Genomic DNA, 14,377 nt, shown 5'->3' with positions numbered 1-14,377 from the left:
GTGTCAAATGCGACTGCATCAGAAGTCTTCGCTCACTCACACCTCTGATGATGCCTTTATACCCACCTGGCACTCACCCTGCACAGGTGTAAATGACTACCCAGATTGCTGGGCAGTGCAGAATGACTACCCAAGATTTCTGGGCTTGACACCTCCAAGTAGGTCCCTCCCTGAAGCACTCTGCTAATCCGCCCCCCCGCACTCTCTCTCTCTCTCTCACGCACGCACGCACTTTTGAGATCTGTTGCCTGTGAGATTCAGGGCCAGGATTTAAAATGTTTTGCACTACAATCTTGTACTTAGTTGTCCGAAGAGTGCTGATTTTTGGGAGATGACTAGTTGGTAGGTGTCTGGACGCCACTGTTGTCTGTTGGAATCATTCCTTTGTAGTGAAACCGTTTGCAATTTGGAATTGACACAGACTTTGAAGCTGTCACTTCCCTTTCCCTCAGTGTTGTCATGTTGCCATTCGATTTCCCTGAGCATTTCTCTTGCGTGAGCACATTTTGGACTTTCCCTCCTGCTCTGCCGGCTGCATTGTTAGATCCTCTGTTGGCCGAGAATTTGTTGCCAGATGATCGGAACTTGGCACAACCTCCAGAGGCTGAAGTCATTGGCTTTACTGCCCCACAGAAAAGATGCTCCTTGCCCAGCTGCTCTCCCGCCGACTCCATTCCAGTCTTGTAAGTCTATGCTCCCTCCTCTGAGGTTTAAAACCTGAGGGCTTCCTGAGGTTTTGGTGCTCGATCTTGCTTTTATTTCCTGCTCTGCTGCAAAAGATCTGTTTATTTTGTTGTGAGTCCTTGAGTTACCATAGGTTGGTTGTCCCCGGAGTTCCTTCGGGCTTCAGCTCGTGAAAAGGTGATGGGCCAAATCTCTAGCTCACTATTCCAAATTCATCCCCCAGGCAAAAGTCAAAAGCATCTCTGGTGGCATCTCTAAATAAATTGGTGCATCTCAATAGCAAGTCTTTGTGGATTGAATGCCTGCCTATTTCACAAAACCACAGTTGACACTCACTGAGAGTTTGTCTCTATTAAGAAAATTTGTCCCACTATAAATTACATCAGCGCAGACTCCTAACGTAGATGCCTCACCTGCCCAAGGTGGGTCTTACCCTGGTTTATACCTTAATTCAGTAACTTACTTAATATAGACCAGTCCGTAGCAGAGAGGCCAGGGATAATATGGGGAGGGATAGCTCAGTGGTTTGAGCATTGGCCTGCTAAACCCAGGGTTGTGAGTTCAATCCTTGAGGGGGCCATTTAGGGATCCGGGGCAAAAAAATTTGGGGATTGGTCCTGCTTTGAGCAGGGGGTTGGACTAGATGACCTCCTGAGGTCCCTTCCAACCCTGATATTCTATGATTCTAATATGGGCTATAGGACTTTAAGGAAGAGAATTCTCTCTCTATCTGTGCGAGAGAAATGATTTAGCTTCAGCCCCACTTGTGTTAACAACACTGGAAGTGCGAGGGCAGAGAGACCTCTCAGCCTTTTAAGCGCTACGTCAGTTAGACGCACTCTGAGCAGGATCAGAGGACACAAGGCTTAAACTCAGAGGCCTGTCTACACTAGGGCTTCCGACGTGGTGGGGTGTTTTGATGTTCCCTTCGCATAGAGAGGCTATTGGAGTTGCTGCTTGGGGTGAGTGGGCAGAGTACGGCATTCCCACTTGCACTGTTGTTTCCTGGGCCGTACCTGGACCACCAGCTGCAGACATTTTAATATTAATATATACGAGGGTGGGGAGGCTGCCTGGAGGCCAAACCATTTGAAATGGCTCTGGGGCAAGGGGGCTTACATCCATCTGGGCGCCACTCATGCCTCCTCTTGGTGGTTTCCCCACAGATGGGTTCCAGTCCTACCATCCTGACTCAGGCAAAAGCCATTCCCAAGTAGCTTCCACAGGAGTTTTGCCCAAGTCATTCTGTTCTATTCAAGCTCCTCGTTCATCATCACCGGGGTATCTGAGCACCTTCTAACAGTGCAGTAAGCAGGGCGATTAGCATCTGTCATGTATGTTGAGTTTTTCCCTTCCAATCGCTCTTCCGCTCCTCAGGGAGGAAATTGGCTTGTTGATGGTTTGAGGGTTTTTAAGGGCTGCAGGACTGGGCTTCGTCTATCCTGGGTTAAATTCATCCCTATATAGAGAACCAACGCAAGGCCTACGCACACTGGGGGCTTGAGTAGTTCTGGCCTTCTGCACAGGGGTGAAATTCATCGTCTGTGGATAAACAAAGGGCGTCAGTCACCAATTCTGTCAAATTGGCATCTTGCCCTAGCAGTAAATTCACTTCAGAAATTACAAGTTGCAATAAGAACAGGGCTCTGTTTATTCCTTTGTAGTTTATGCCTTCCACTGTAGTGCAAAATCCCTGTCTCATCAGGGGCTGGTAATCATTATCCAGTTCTCATTTCGCATGAGCTTGGCTTCATAACCCCAAGAAGGCCTGCTCCTTCTTGCTATTTTAATCTCAGCCATTGATTATTAGTATTAATAACACAGCTCTGCTGTGCAGGGGTTCAAGTCCTGTGAAAAGCGAAGCTTTACGAAGAGAAGCTGACTCTGGGGAAGGGGCTGAATGAGATCAAATGCAAAGAGGAGCAATAGACACGGCAGTATCCTGAGTAAGGATGCTAAAGCCTGTAAAGTGCCGAGAAATGGACGTGGTGACCTGGACAGGGAGCTCAGGTTCTTGCTGTTCTGAAGCACATGGAGACAGGGGCTGGGGTGAGAGTACAGGGTGAACCCAGCCGCTTCTCTCCTCTCCCACGATTGGCTTGTGAGGGTGCGAGGGCCAGGTAATCCCCATCGCTGCATCCTGACACGGCATGCAGATATCTCTAGGGAGGCCAGCCAGATGCCATCTCACAGCGGGCTCTAGCAGAAGGAGGAATGGCGTGGAGGAATCAGGGTCTACTTTTGATAAGTTTTAGGGGAAGCGATGGCACTGAGCATTAAAAAGAGGACAGTTACACTAGCCTGAAATGCTGCTATTTGACACTCAGATGTAGTGCCAGTGTGTGTTGCTTTATCCTGACTGGCCGGATGGAGCTGTGCATGGACCCGGACTGACATGGGCCGGGGGATCCGGGCTTTGGGTTTGAACCTGTTCTCCCCACTTCCTCCATTCTCTCAAACATCCTCCTCCTTTCACACCGCCTTGAAATCTTCTGTGGACTCGCCCCCATTTCTTGCCATTTTCCTGTACTCTCACCCCAGCCCCCACATTTCAGAGGATCCAGCGGGGAGCAGGGGAGGAGCGTTCAGAAAATCGGGGAGCTTTTCTGCAGCTTCCAAACAGCACGTGCGCTGTGCACCCTGGCACACACTGGAGTGGGGATGTGCAGAGCTGCAGCGGGGTGACTTACACCCAATAATGTGTTACATTTCTGTGTCAGCTCTATACGATTAACCACCGGTCATAATTATAATGTACAGCGCCCTTACACCGAGCAGCTGCTTCTTCCGCTGATTTCCCTGGGACGACTGCGTAGCAAGGGGCTGCTTGACACAAGTCAGTGTGTCCGAATCAGGCCCATTGCACTTATGATTGGATTCAATTCAATCACGTGAGCAAATCATACCTATAACTGCCGGGTAATAGCCTTTATATCCCTTCACCATACATGCCCTGAATCAAAGCACAGGCTCACCTCTGTGCTTAAAACGGACGCAGAGCTTAAGACGGTGGTACCTGCTGCTGCCCCCTCCTGGATGGAATATGTCTACTCACAGGTCTATCAATTTGCTGTATCCACTGAACGGGAGATATTGCTCCTTTAGCTCAGTGGGTTAAGGCTCAGTTGTCCTGAGTTCTGTTCTCTGCATTGCACATCTGCGTAGGCAAAGCCAGAGAACCAGCACAACGGCTCCATTTAGAAAAATAGACCCATTTATTTCTTGGTCTAAAAATTTCAGCTGTCAGCAGCGCAAAGTGGGAATATGGCGTAACCACCTCCACTGCCCCGCTGCCCCACTTCAAGCACAGATCGCGTCAGACCAGGGTCACAGCTGCATTGTGCGCAGGCTAACGGCTCCGAGTTGGGCTCAGCCACAACAACGGTGCAGACCTTCCAGTGTGACGTGTGCTGAGCCGGTGTCAGACTCTCACCTGAGAGGTGGCATCGCCGGACGGATCCCAGCACAAGGGTCTTCCCGTTGAGTTGGGATAGAGACTCCCACGCTATCCCCTGCTACCAGCATGGACAGGGTGTGGTTGGAATGCCCCAACGCTTTGTCGAGATTCTGGCGTTAACTTCTTGGTGTAAGGAAGAGCAGCCCTTTGGCTTCTTCAGAGTATGCCTGGGGGCTGGCTACATACACAATGGCCCCAGGATTGGGGAAGTGCAAAGCTAAACTTTCCATCCCCTTTGGCCTCATCCCGACCTGGGTTTTGGGCTCCTAAAATGATTCCGTTTCCTCCGTCCTAGAAGCTGGAACGCTCATGGCACGTGGGCCAAATATTCCACCATCTGTGCAGTCTCCCTCATAGAACCAATGACCCTGTAGCATGCAAATTAGCTGTAGAGTAAGCATCGTGATTGGCTGAGTTCTGCCAATCTCACAGTGGTCTAGGACTCTTGGCATGGCAGAGATTTGTGCCTTACTGTAGCTGTACCATGCGTGGGTGTAACTGGTGAAGTCAGAGTGGCTGAGAACTTAAAAACTGGAGGGTAACAGACCACAAAGCCCAGGGAAGATTGAACCTGGGGATAGTCTGAACAAAGAGCTCTCAGCCATGCTTGTAGCTGCTTCCATCGCTTCACAATGACTCACCAGGCATCTTGGGCTTTCTGAACGACAATCCTAGCGTCTTATTACAGGTTACATTAGTGTCCAGGGGCCCCTGTTAAGACCAGAGTCTCCTGCCCCCAAGATCTCATAATCAAAATAGACAAGACAGAAGGTGGGAGCAAGGGCATATTAATAGCCCTGTCTGATAGATGGGGAGCTGAGCCGTAGATTAAGTGATGTGCCGAAAGTGACTCCGTGTGTGGCATAGCTGGGAATTGAACCTCACTCTCCTGAGTGTTAGCCCACGGCACCGTCTTTCTTCTCTAAATGCATACTGCAGTGACGCAGTGACTCGGGCATGGATGCGTCTATCTTAGCTGTGTCCCCCCCACCAGTCTTTCTTCTGCCGCTAATCTTGTCTCTCCGCTCTCAATTCCTACTGGGTTCATCGCTGTTGTATTTAAGCAAAGGGATGTCTTTTTACCTTCCCCCAGCCCCACACCGTCGTAATTCTGAACCAGCTAGAAACAATTGATTTTCTAGAAGGAAACCCTGCTGGAGGGAAGTCAAAGCCCATTGAATTCCAGCCCACGAGACGGCGTTTCATTGTCCTATCAATGAATTGCTCACAACGCCTAATTTAACTTTCTGTAATTAGCACAAGTGCATCCTTCTTTTTTTTTCCTTCCTCACCCGTCCATCCCCTGCTTCCTTTTCACAGTGCCATTGGTAATTCCAAGAAGTTAATACCTGATTAGTAAATATGATGATAAAAGAGTTCTGGCTGCATCAAGGCCTCCATTTACAATCCGCCTCTGATTGAAAAATTACGTTCAGTTCAGTAATAATTGATGAAAATGGGCTCCCTTCTTCTGCAGCTGATTTGCTTTGTAATTGTGATTTAATAATGTAAATATCACTTGTTTTCTTCTGAAAATGAATTGCTTTCTGATTTGTTAAAGCCGGCTGCTGTGTGCCTGCCTATCTTCTTCCGAACTGGAGACCAGTAGGCTTGTTTGCAAAGGATTTTGGGAGGGCAGAACCGTCAGCTGACTCCTTCGTGATGAAGTGGGCTGGGGTGCCTAGGGTGGGCCGGGTACAGTTGCCGTAACCCAGCATGGGCTCTGTCAGAAAGCACAGCACTTCCTGGAGTACAGGAATGGTGACACCTAGTTCTTGCATCGCGCTTTTCATCTATGGATCTCAAAGTGCTTTACAAAAGAGAGCAGTGCTGTTATCCCCAGTTTACAGATGGGGAAACTGAGGCACAGACAGGGGCCATCATGTGCCTAAGGTCACGGAGCAGGCCCATGATAAAGCCGAGAATAAAACCTGGGTCTCCTGAGTCCCAGGCCATATCCGCTGGACCACACTGCCTCTGCACTGACACTTTTACACACTTTGCAAGCACCATATTGTGCTGGGGCAGTAAGGGGCGGGGTCTCCCTGTGCACCTGTGTGGGGGCTGGGTATCATTTGTGTGCTATTCTCATATCAAGGTATCCTCTCCTATACAGGCAATCAGGGTACCCCTCCAGGAAGATTCCTTGTGATGGAGGGTACCAGGTCTTCATCGCCCTCCCACCCCCACATTGGAGGCCCTGCTGTTCTGCTACACCCTGCCCCCCAAAACTGCTCCCTGACAGGAAAATAGCACCAAGTATTAGACTTGCAGGCTTGCCTAGAGAGCCATCCCAGCTGCAGTCATTTTGGGGGGAACCACTGAGATCTGGTCCTCCAGCAGCTAGAAGGGCAGGAGTCCAGCAACAGCCAATCAAGGCCCAGCAGGCCAGAATAAAAAGAGCTGCCTGCTGCTACCAAAATCAGTTTCTGGGTGGAGCCAGAGGAGCGAGGAGGGATGCTGCCTAGACTACGGCCAAAGGAACCAGTCTTGGCCAGGGCCCACCACTGGCTGTAGCGAGTGGCAAGAGCGCAGATGATTCAATTCCAGAGAGGGAATTTAGCACCGAAGGGGAAGAAACTCATTCGCTTATAATTGTCCCTGAAGGGCACAAGGAGATTCTAAGTTTGTTGTCCCCCCCGGAAGGGATGGTTGCACTGTGGGACCTGGCCGGTGAGCCGAGCCACAGAAGACCTGCAGAGGCAGACAGGCAACCTGCAGTAAGGGCTGGGAGCTGAAGAGCTCGACCTTCTAAGCTCCTAATTTACGACCATGACTGAGACATGCCTTGCAGAAAGCCCCAGCTCTGCTGGGAGTGTTGGTGCTTGCTGCTAGCTGGAATCCCCAAAATGGAAGCTGATGCAGACAAATCAAAAATCAGCTCCCAGACTTTTCCTCCTGGCCACCTTTCACCCCTTGAATCTCTCTTTCTCCCCTGTCTGTTCTGTCTTCTTTGCCGCTTTTTTGACTACCAGGACTTGAAATAGGTGGAGAACTGTCGTTCAGGCTAAGCTCAGGACTGAGACCATGAGGTCAGAGTAGTTCAGGAATGAGGCGGGAGTGATATTGGCAAAGGGTTGGGTCAGGAAAGCTTGCACCGCACCGTCCTGTTCATGGCCCGTTCCAGCCAGCCCTGTCCATCCTTCCCTATGAGCACATCAGCCCCCTGGGGCTGAGTCCTGTCCCAGCTGCTTTACTCACTGCTGACTCACCCTGGCACCAGAGAGGTATCAGGGCAATGGGTAAATAAAAAGGCACCCTCCAAAAGCAGGTCCCCTTTGCTGAGACGAGCAGCCCTGGCACCAGGTTCTGGTACCAGGCCAGTCTCTCGCGGATCATGATGTCGTCTGGTGACATGTTCGCTCTGGAGTGTTCTAATGAACTATGAAATGAACATAATGTCACTTGCTGATGCAAATCTGCCAACACTGCTGCCACTGTTAGTAGGTGCTTTGCCTGGGAGCTAATACAGGTAATTTAAAGATATTAACAAATGCTGTTAATTAGTATCATTATCATACCGCTAGGGCTATGCACAGACAGATAATCCTGCCATGTCAAAGTGTCTCCAATAAAAAAAACCTGTAGGATGAGGGAGAAGGAGATGGATGCACTCAGCGCTGGAGGACATGCTGGGACTGTCTTGCAGTTTGGAGCGAGAGAACCTGATCTTAGCCAGATGTGATGGATAAAGCAGTTGTTGATGATTCCAAAAGGGAAGCAGCCGGGACTCCTATAGAGAAGAAAGGGTAAATTCTGGCCCGAGCAGTGTACTTTGCTCTCTCCTGTAATGCCCTGTGTTCACTACCGTACTGGCTTTGCATGTGTTTGTGATATTGCCTTTTTAGTGGCTGCCTCACAGAGAAGAGAAAGGACCTATTACCCCGGGTTCCTGTTAAGGGAGTTCTCTTTTAGCGCCAGTGTTTAAGGCCTGTGTTTCTAGAAATGAAGGAGATATGCATCAGTGTGCATGATTTCCACAATAATCATCGGCCTGTGTAGCACATGGATTTGTCGTTATCCCACCAAGCTTTCTGAGGATGCCGTGCATGCTCCAAAACTTTCGAGCAAAGAAGGGTCACTAACTGACAATTCCAGATCTGGATCCAAACTTCCCCCATGGTCCGTGGAGACAGGATTTCGGGTTGGCCCATCATGGAGAGCCAGCCAGCCAGCAGTGCAGGTTGGATTCTGGTGCAGATCTAAACTGCCCTGAAGTTTGGGATGCTCAGATAAGGAATTGGAGTCCAGTGCCCTCTCGAATTATGATGTATCCCATTCCATTCCAGCAATGGCAGAAACATACCCTAACTCCCGTGTTCTCCTTGCCCACCTATCTCTCACTGAGCAGAGCATGTGCCTTCTCCTCCCCCTGTTTAAAAACTGCTGTGTGATAATGTTCTGGCAAGATCATTTCCATATGCTGGACACGGACTTTGGACCAACTAAGTAGAACAGGCCGCAGAAGAATCCATCTGAGGCTTTACTTGAGTCTCAGGGAAGGCTGGTTGAGTCTTGGTGGGAAAAATCCTCCTTTGCTTGTACTGATGTTGCTTCAGTGGAGTTGGTCTAACTAAGAGGAATTTAGCCCCACCAGTTTTGGTTAGTGTTATAAGGACAGGGGGATGGGTTGTATGCAATAGAGCTGCCTCTTTCAATAGTGACTCCTAGCATCCTAAACCTGAGGCTCCACCCTAGCAGCCTTTCCGCATCATTGACTGGCCAGCCGGAGCCAGCTGACCTTCTGGGTTTGCAAAGACCCTGTTGCATCTGGGCGTATCATTCAAGATATTCATCTCCCCCAGCTGGGCTGCCCCTGCCTTTCTCCCACTGTATTGATTCAGGGCTTCTAGTGTCTTTAGCTATATCCTGTTTCCATCTGGCTGGCTGGAAAAGTCATACAGATGTAATTAATCTGCAGCACTGGGGCTGCCTTGCCAGGAAGACTCTGCAATTATGTCACCCATTGCGTGCTAGCATCTCAAAGGGCTGTATTGAATTCCTACCACCACCACATGCGTATGAATTAGAGCATTAGTAGTACCCCCGAGGAAGAGCTGTCTCTAGAGAGGTTAAGCCACTTACCTAAACCCACACAAGTCTGAGAGGGCTGGAGCTAGAACCCAGGAGCCCTTATTCACAGTCTTCTGTTCTACCCACTGGAAAGCACTAGGGGCACCCTTTGGTTAATGGAATATGAACCTCCCTCTGTTAAGGACATGCCCATTTTTAAAGCACCTGCTGGATCTGCATTGCAGCTGCCGCCCGGTGGAGTTGAAGGTGTTGCTTTCAACCTACCGTGCATTTTATTCATTGTTATTACTGTTTGTATTAGACCAGGACTCCATTGTGCTAGGTGCTGTACAAACAGAACAAAAAGGTGGTTCCTGACCCAAAGAGCTGCAATCTAAATAAGTTACTGGGACCTGCCCATTTGCCTGGGACCTGCCCGCTCCCCACCCCACCCCTGGCCACATGGCTGGAGAGATCGTCTCTCTCCTCTCCCACCCCATGCCACATTGCTGGAGCTCTTGAGCTTGATCCCCTGCACTGGTTCTCCATGAGAATGGAAGGCTCTGTCCCCTCCCGGACTGTAACTGTTGACCTTTCGGGCACTTTTGCACAGCCCACCTGTGTGAGAGAGTATCAGAGGAGGCAGGGTGTTGGCGACTAGCTGCGGGTGTGGATGGGAGTGCTTGTCTGCGGCAGGGCATGCCTCCACGTTTCTTCTAAGGAGGGCAGGGTCATACGTGTTGTGTGCCTGAATCTTCTCCTCCTCCTCACCAGAGTAACAGCTCCCATCACAGTCACACACTGGCTTTAGGGTTACCTTGCGGCTCTGGGAAAGGAGACAGAGCACCCGGGCAGCAGCAGGAGGGTGTGGTGGGGGGAGTTCGTGAGCAGCAGGGAGGGGAACTCTGCAAAGCCCGGTCACAGCTGCTGCAGTCAGAGATGCTCACGCTCATCCCACACCCCAGCCAAAGAGCCTCCTCTCCCGCCGCCAGCCAGCAGGATGCTGACCCCAGGGCGCTTTCTCCAAACCAGGCTGACTTCAGCACAATCCAATCACTGGGATTAATTAAGGCGAAATGAAACAGTGGGTTTATCACATTTTTCATTAACTCTGGCGTGGTGGCGGCGTCTCCGGCGTCCGACAGGGACGAAATGCACTGCAGTTCCCGGCCCCGCACTTAATTAGCGAGGGGAATCCGCTCCTCCATTGCAGCAATTAGATTCCCAAATGGGGAGGGGAGGGCAGATGGCTGGTAGCTTGGAGAGTCCCCCCCTCCCGCACCCCAACATCCCTCTCTCCCCTCCTTCCCCCCCACAACTCCTGCCTTCCCCCTCTCACCTCACTGCGTCTCTCTCCACCGCTGTGCCCCCTTTTAGGCCTCTGTAGTCGTGCCCCCCAAGGCATCTCCCTTTTCACATTGCGTCAGGTACCGGAGCAGAGGAAGTGCAGGATGTTATTGGTGCTAAACTTGGGATGACAGCAGCCCGGGCTGTCCAGAATAGCGCGTATCTGGGCGAGAGGCATAAAGGCCCCTGTTTGGCAGTGCTGCAGGATGCCAGATGCTGGGCTTGGACAACAGGGGATGGATCGCTTGAGGATTGCCCTCTTCTGTTCATTCACTTTGACGCTGCTGGCACTGGCCACTGTCAGAAGACAGGGTACAGAGCTCTATGGACCATCTGTCTGACCCAGTAGGGCCGTTCTTAGGATCGAAGGGAAGGCTGCAGCCAGCAGGCTCTGTGCCTCCCTCTTCCCGTCATGCTTCTGGGTCATGCTTCACCTCGGAGGCCGTCTTGCTGAAGGGCCTCAAGTGGTTCAAGGAGAGGCCTTAGAGGGCATCACTTGGGTAGGGTGACCAGATGTCCTGATTTTATAGGGACAGTCCCGATATTTGGGGCTTTTTCTTCTATAGGCTCCTATTACCCCCCACCCCCTTCCCGATTTTTTGCACTCGCTGTCCGGTCACCCTACACTTGGGTGAGATGGGAAGAGAAACTTGCACCTCTCAGCTCAGCTCCCCTGAACAGGTGTCTGCCTGGGAGTGGCGTGGGTAGCTGGAGGGAGGCGTTAGTCAAGCAGCGTTAGACCGGCTAGAGTCCAGTGGATTTAGTACTGATGAAAGGAGACCAATGAGCAGCGCTAGGCACCAGTGACCTTTGTTTATCCTAAGGGAGGCTGGGGCCCTGCTTCGCATCAGTCAGTCAGCGAGGCAGGGATGAGCCATGTGCTGCAAAGCACCAAGCAGCACATTCCAGTTCAGCCCTGTCCCTGAGAGACCCCAGCGTATTTGTTATACAGCCAGACGCGGGGGGGCATGGCGCGCGACCCGGCGTGCGCTGGCCGCTCTGCCGCAGCAGATCCCGGCTCCGGCGTGACCCCCACCACTTCATGATTGATGGCCCCGTGTCTGTCACGCAGCCTCCGTCTGAGCGCACCCATTTGTATCCTTGTAGATCCTTATCTCTCTAATGTAGCGAGCTGGGCTTATCTCTTCCCGAGGCCCCTTCTCCACAGAAAGAAATCACCTTGGTTATTTATGTATTTCTGTCGCTGGCTCGTCGAATCTATTTTCTTTCGTTCCCAATCATCTTTTATAGAGATCGCTGGGCGGATAGGCCGGGTCCATAATGACCCCAGGATTATGGGATCATTACAAAGAAGACTCACTTACAAAGTGTCGTCGTCACTCATCCACTTCATCTTTCCCCCCCATCATTATTTTTTCGTCTTCCCACTCCACCGTCCCCAACCCACACTCTGTGACTTTCCCTCTCTGGGGATGGTTTTGTCTTCCAAGCAAGGAGGTTTTGCAGTCGATATTGTTATTTCCTGGCTTGAAACGATTGGTATTCCTGGTGTTAATGTCAGCAAAGTGTACTGGAGCTGTCGTAAGGGCAGTGATTCTTGTATGTGGTTTTGTGTCTAATATTTATATTCTGGCATATGAAAATGATTGTGCAGTGATCTCTTATGCTTTGATCCTTACAGGTTAAACTCAGTCAGGCTTGGTCAGTGTCTGGGGATGTGACATTATTTCAGTAGACGCTTCTCCCAGTCTCTGGCAGACATTTTTCCCTACCCCACCGACCAGTTTCACACAGCTGCTTTGAAAAGGCCCGGAACTGAAATAGCAGTCAGGGGCTGCAAGTCAGGAAGGAAGTGCAGTGGCAAAGCTCTGTGCATGTGTGTGTTATGCCTGGGATAGCAGGGGGTATTTCAGCTGAGTCCTGGGGGGTCCTGGCGGAGAGACGTGGAGAATCATAGAAGATTAGGGTTGGAAGAGACCTCAGGAGGTCATTTAGTCCAACCCCCTGTTCAAAGCAGGACCAACCCCAACTAAATCATCCCAGCCAACAGTTGCACAATATGTGGATGGCAGAGCTGGAGTAGAATCCAGGAGACCTGACTCCTAGTCCCATTTGTTCACCAAGAGACCATTTGTTAATAATAATTTAGTCCCCAGCCCCCAAAACAACGGAAAGGGTGGTTTTTTTGATGGGGGAGAGACACCTGCCCCGTGCAACACTGGGAACCCAAACTCAACAGCAAGGTGCAAAGGAATGACCATGGGAAATGATACTGAGTGGTTTCATATCACTGCCCCAGCGGGTTGAAATGCAGAACAGTGAACAAACCGCATACATGGCAACAAGTTGAGGAGCTCTTCACATGTATTTCAGGTATAATAATCAGTGGCATTGTCAATAGAACAGATTAGGGTTATTTTACAATATAGGATAGATTCTGTGCTGCAGCTCATGACATCTGCAGCATGGACCAAAGGGAAGGGGTTGGCTTTGCTTCTGCACTGCTTTGGGAAAAACATGTCCCCTAGGATAAATCTGAGCAGCTCCTGGGGTTGTAGCCTTCCCAGAGCTGCCTGTGGTCCATGCACCGGCCCAAAATAGCTGTAGCCCAAAGCACTGTGGCTGCTCCCCCGCCTAACCCAAATGTGACCCCAGCCATGCCCCAACATGCTTACTTTGGCCCTGGCACTGCTCCAGCCTGGAGGAGTTGTTCTTTGGCCCCTTGCAGCTCATGCAGCACCCCTATATGCTTCTGGAGCCAGATCTGGGGAGACTCAGTCCCAAGGTTCTTATGTAGGCAATAATGTTTTACAATGAAGGACCACCAGGATTTTACCTCTTTTACAGCTGCAGTGAGATATGGCCCCTGGAGTCCTGTGAGTGTTTCAGAGAGCCTGATTCTGATCCCAGATAAACCAGCCTAATCCTGAGTTAAACCCCCTGAAGCCCCCAGATTTACCCCAATGTAACCGATCCGGATCAGGCCTGGAGGTCGCCATTCCATCAAACCATCAGATTTTATTCCCAGTGACCAACGGGAGTGGAGGTGGCAGGCTGGTGGGTTGACCTTTCCATTTGCACCTTCTCCCTTGCAGGCCGGGGTTTTGTGAGCGAAGACGAGTACTTGGAGATCTCTGGGATCACCCGGGATCAGTCCGGGGAGTACGAGTGCAGCGCTGTCAATGACGTGGCCGCTCCAGACATCCGGAGAGTAAAAGTCACCGTAAACTGTAAGTAGGGCACGACTCTGCACGACACACTCCCTGATCCCGCCTCCTGGCTTCAGGCTAGTTGTGGGGACTTTTCACACAGATCATTTTGGCTTTTACCTGAACACTGGGGGCTGTAATGTAGTCTGCTTAGAGTTCCACAGCTTCCTGTTCTGTTCTGTCTACCATGCCATCGAAGGGTACGTCTACATTTCAAGCTGAAGGTGTAATTCTCGGCTGAGGGAGACATGCCCATACCAGCTCCCATCGAGCGAGCATGCTAGCAATCAAGTGTAGCCATGGCAGTCCGAATGCCGGGAGGGGCTAGCTGCCGGAGTATGATCCCATCCAAGGCACTGGGCCCGTACTCAGGGTGGCTCGCTTCTCCCGCCACTCCCACCAACATGGCTGCACTCTATTTTTAGCATGCAAGCTGGATCAGAGCTAGTACATGTATGTCTCCTTCAGCTGGGAATTGTACCCCTGGCTCAGAGTGCTGATATGTCCTGAGTGGGGACGGCTGCTCCTGAAGTGTGACTTTCCTTTCCCTACCTGCCAGCGTTGCGATCCAAGGGTCTTGATTCTTCACCGCTTTGCAGGGGTCTAGAAGATGATGAAAGGCACAAGATGATGGGGAAACAGAGCTGAGATCCTAGTGTTCCAGTGCCAGCGGGGGTGTGCGTGTGTGTTAGAACAGCTGGACTAT

General features: G+C 51.0%; 1 protein-coding gene across 4 annotated transcripts in view; it reads left to right on the top strand.

Annotated features, from left to right (window-relative positions):
- Positions 1 to 14,377, top strand: part of OPCML (opioid binding protein/cell adhesion molecule like) — a 702,725-nt gene that overhangs the window by 655,937 nt on the left and 32,411 nt on the right. For all 4 annotated transcript variants that reach the window (XM_007066975.4, XM_043533935.1, XM_043533936.1 and 1 more), the window contains one exon: positions 13,558 to 13,692. In XM_007066975.4, coding sequence (XP_007067037.2) covers positions 13,558 to 13,692 — 135 coding nt within the window. The remainder of the gene's footprint in view (positions 1 to 13,557; positions 13,693 to 14,377) is intronic.

This window comes from Chelonia mydas, chromosome 22, assembly GCF_015237465.2.
Source record: "Chelonia mydas isolate rCheMyd1 chromosome 22, rCheMyd1.pri.v2, whole genome shotgun sequence".
Classification (NCBI taxonomy): Eukaryota; Metazoa; Chordata; order Testudines; family Cheloniidae; genus Chelonia; species Chelonia mydas.
Note: the sequence above shows the minus strand (reverse complement) of the source record. Positions and strands in the feature narration are given on the sequence as shown.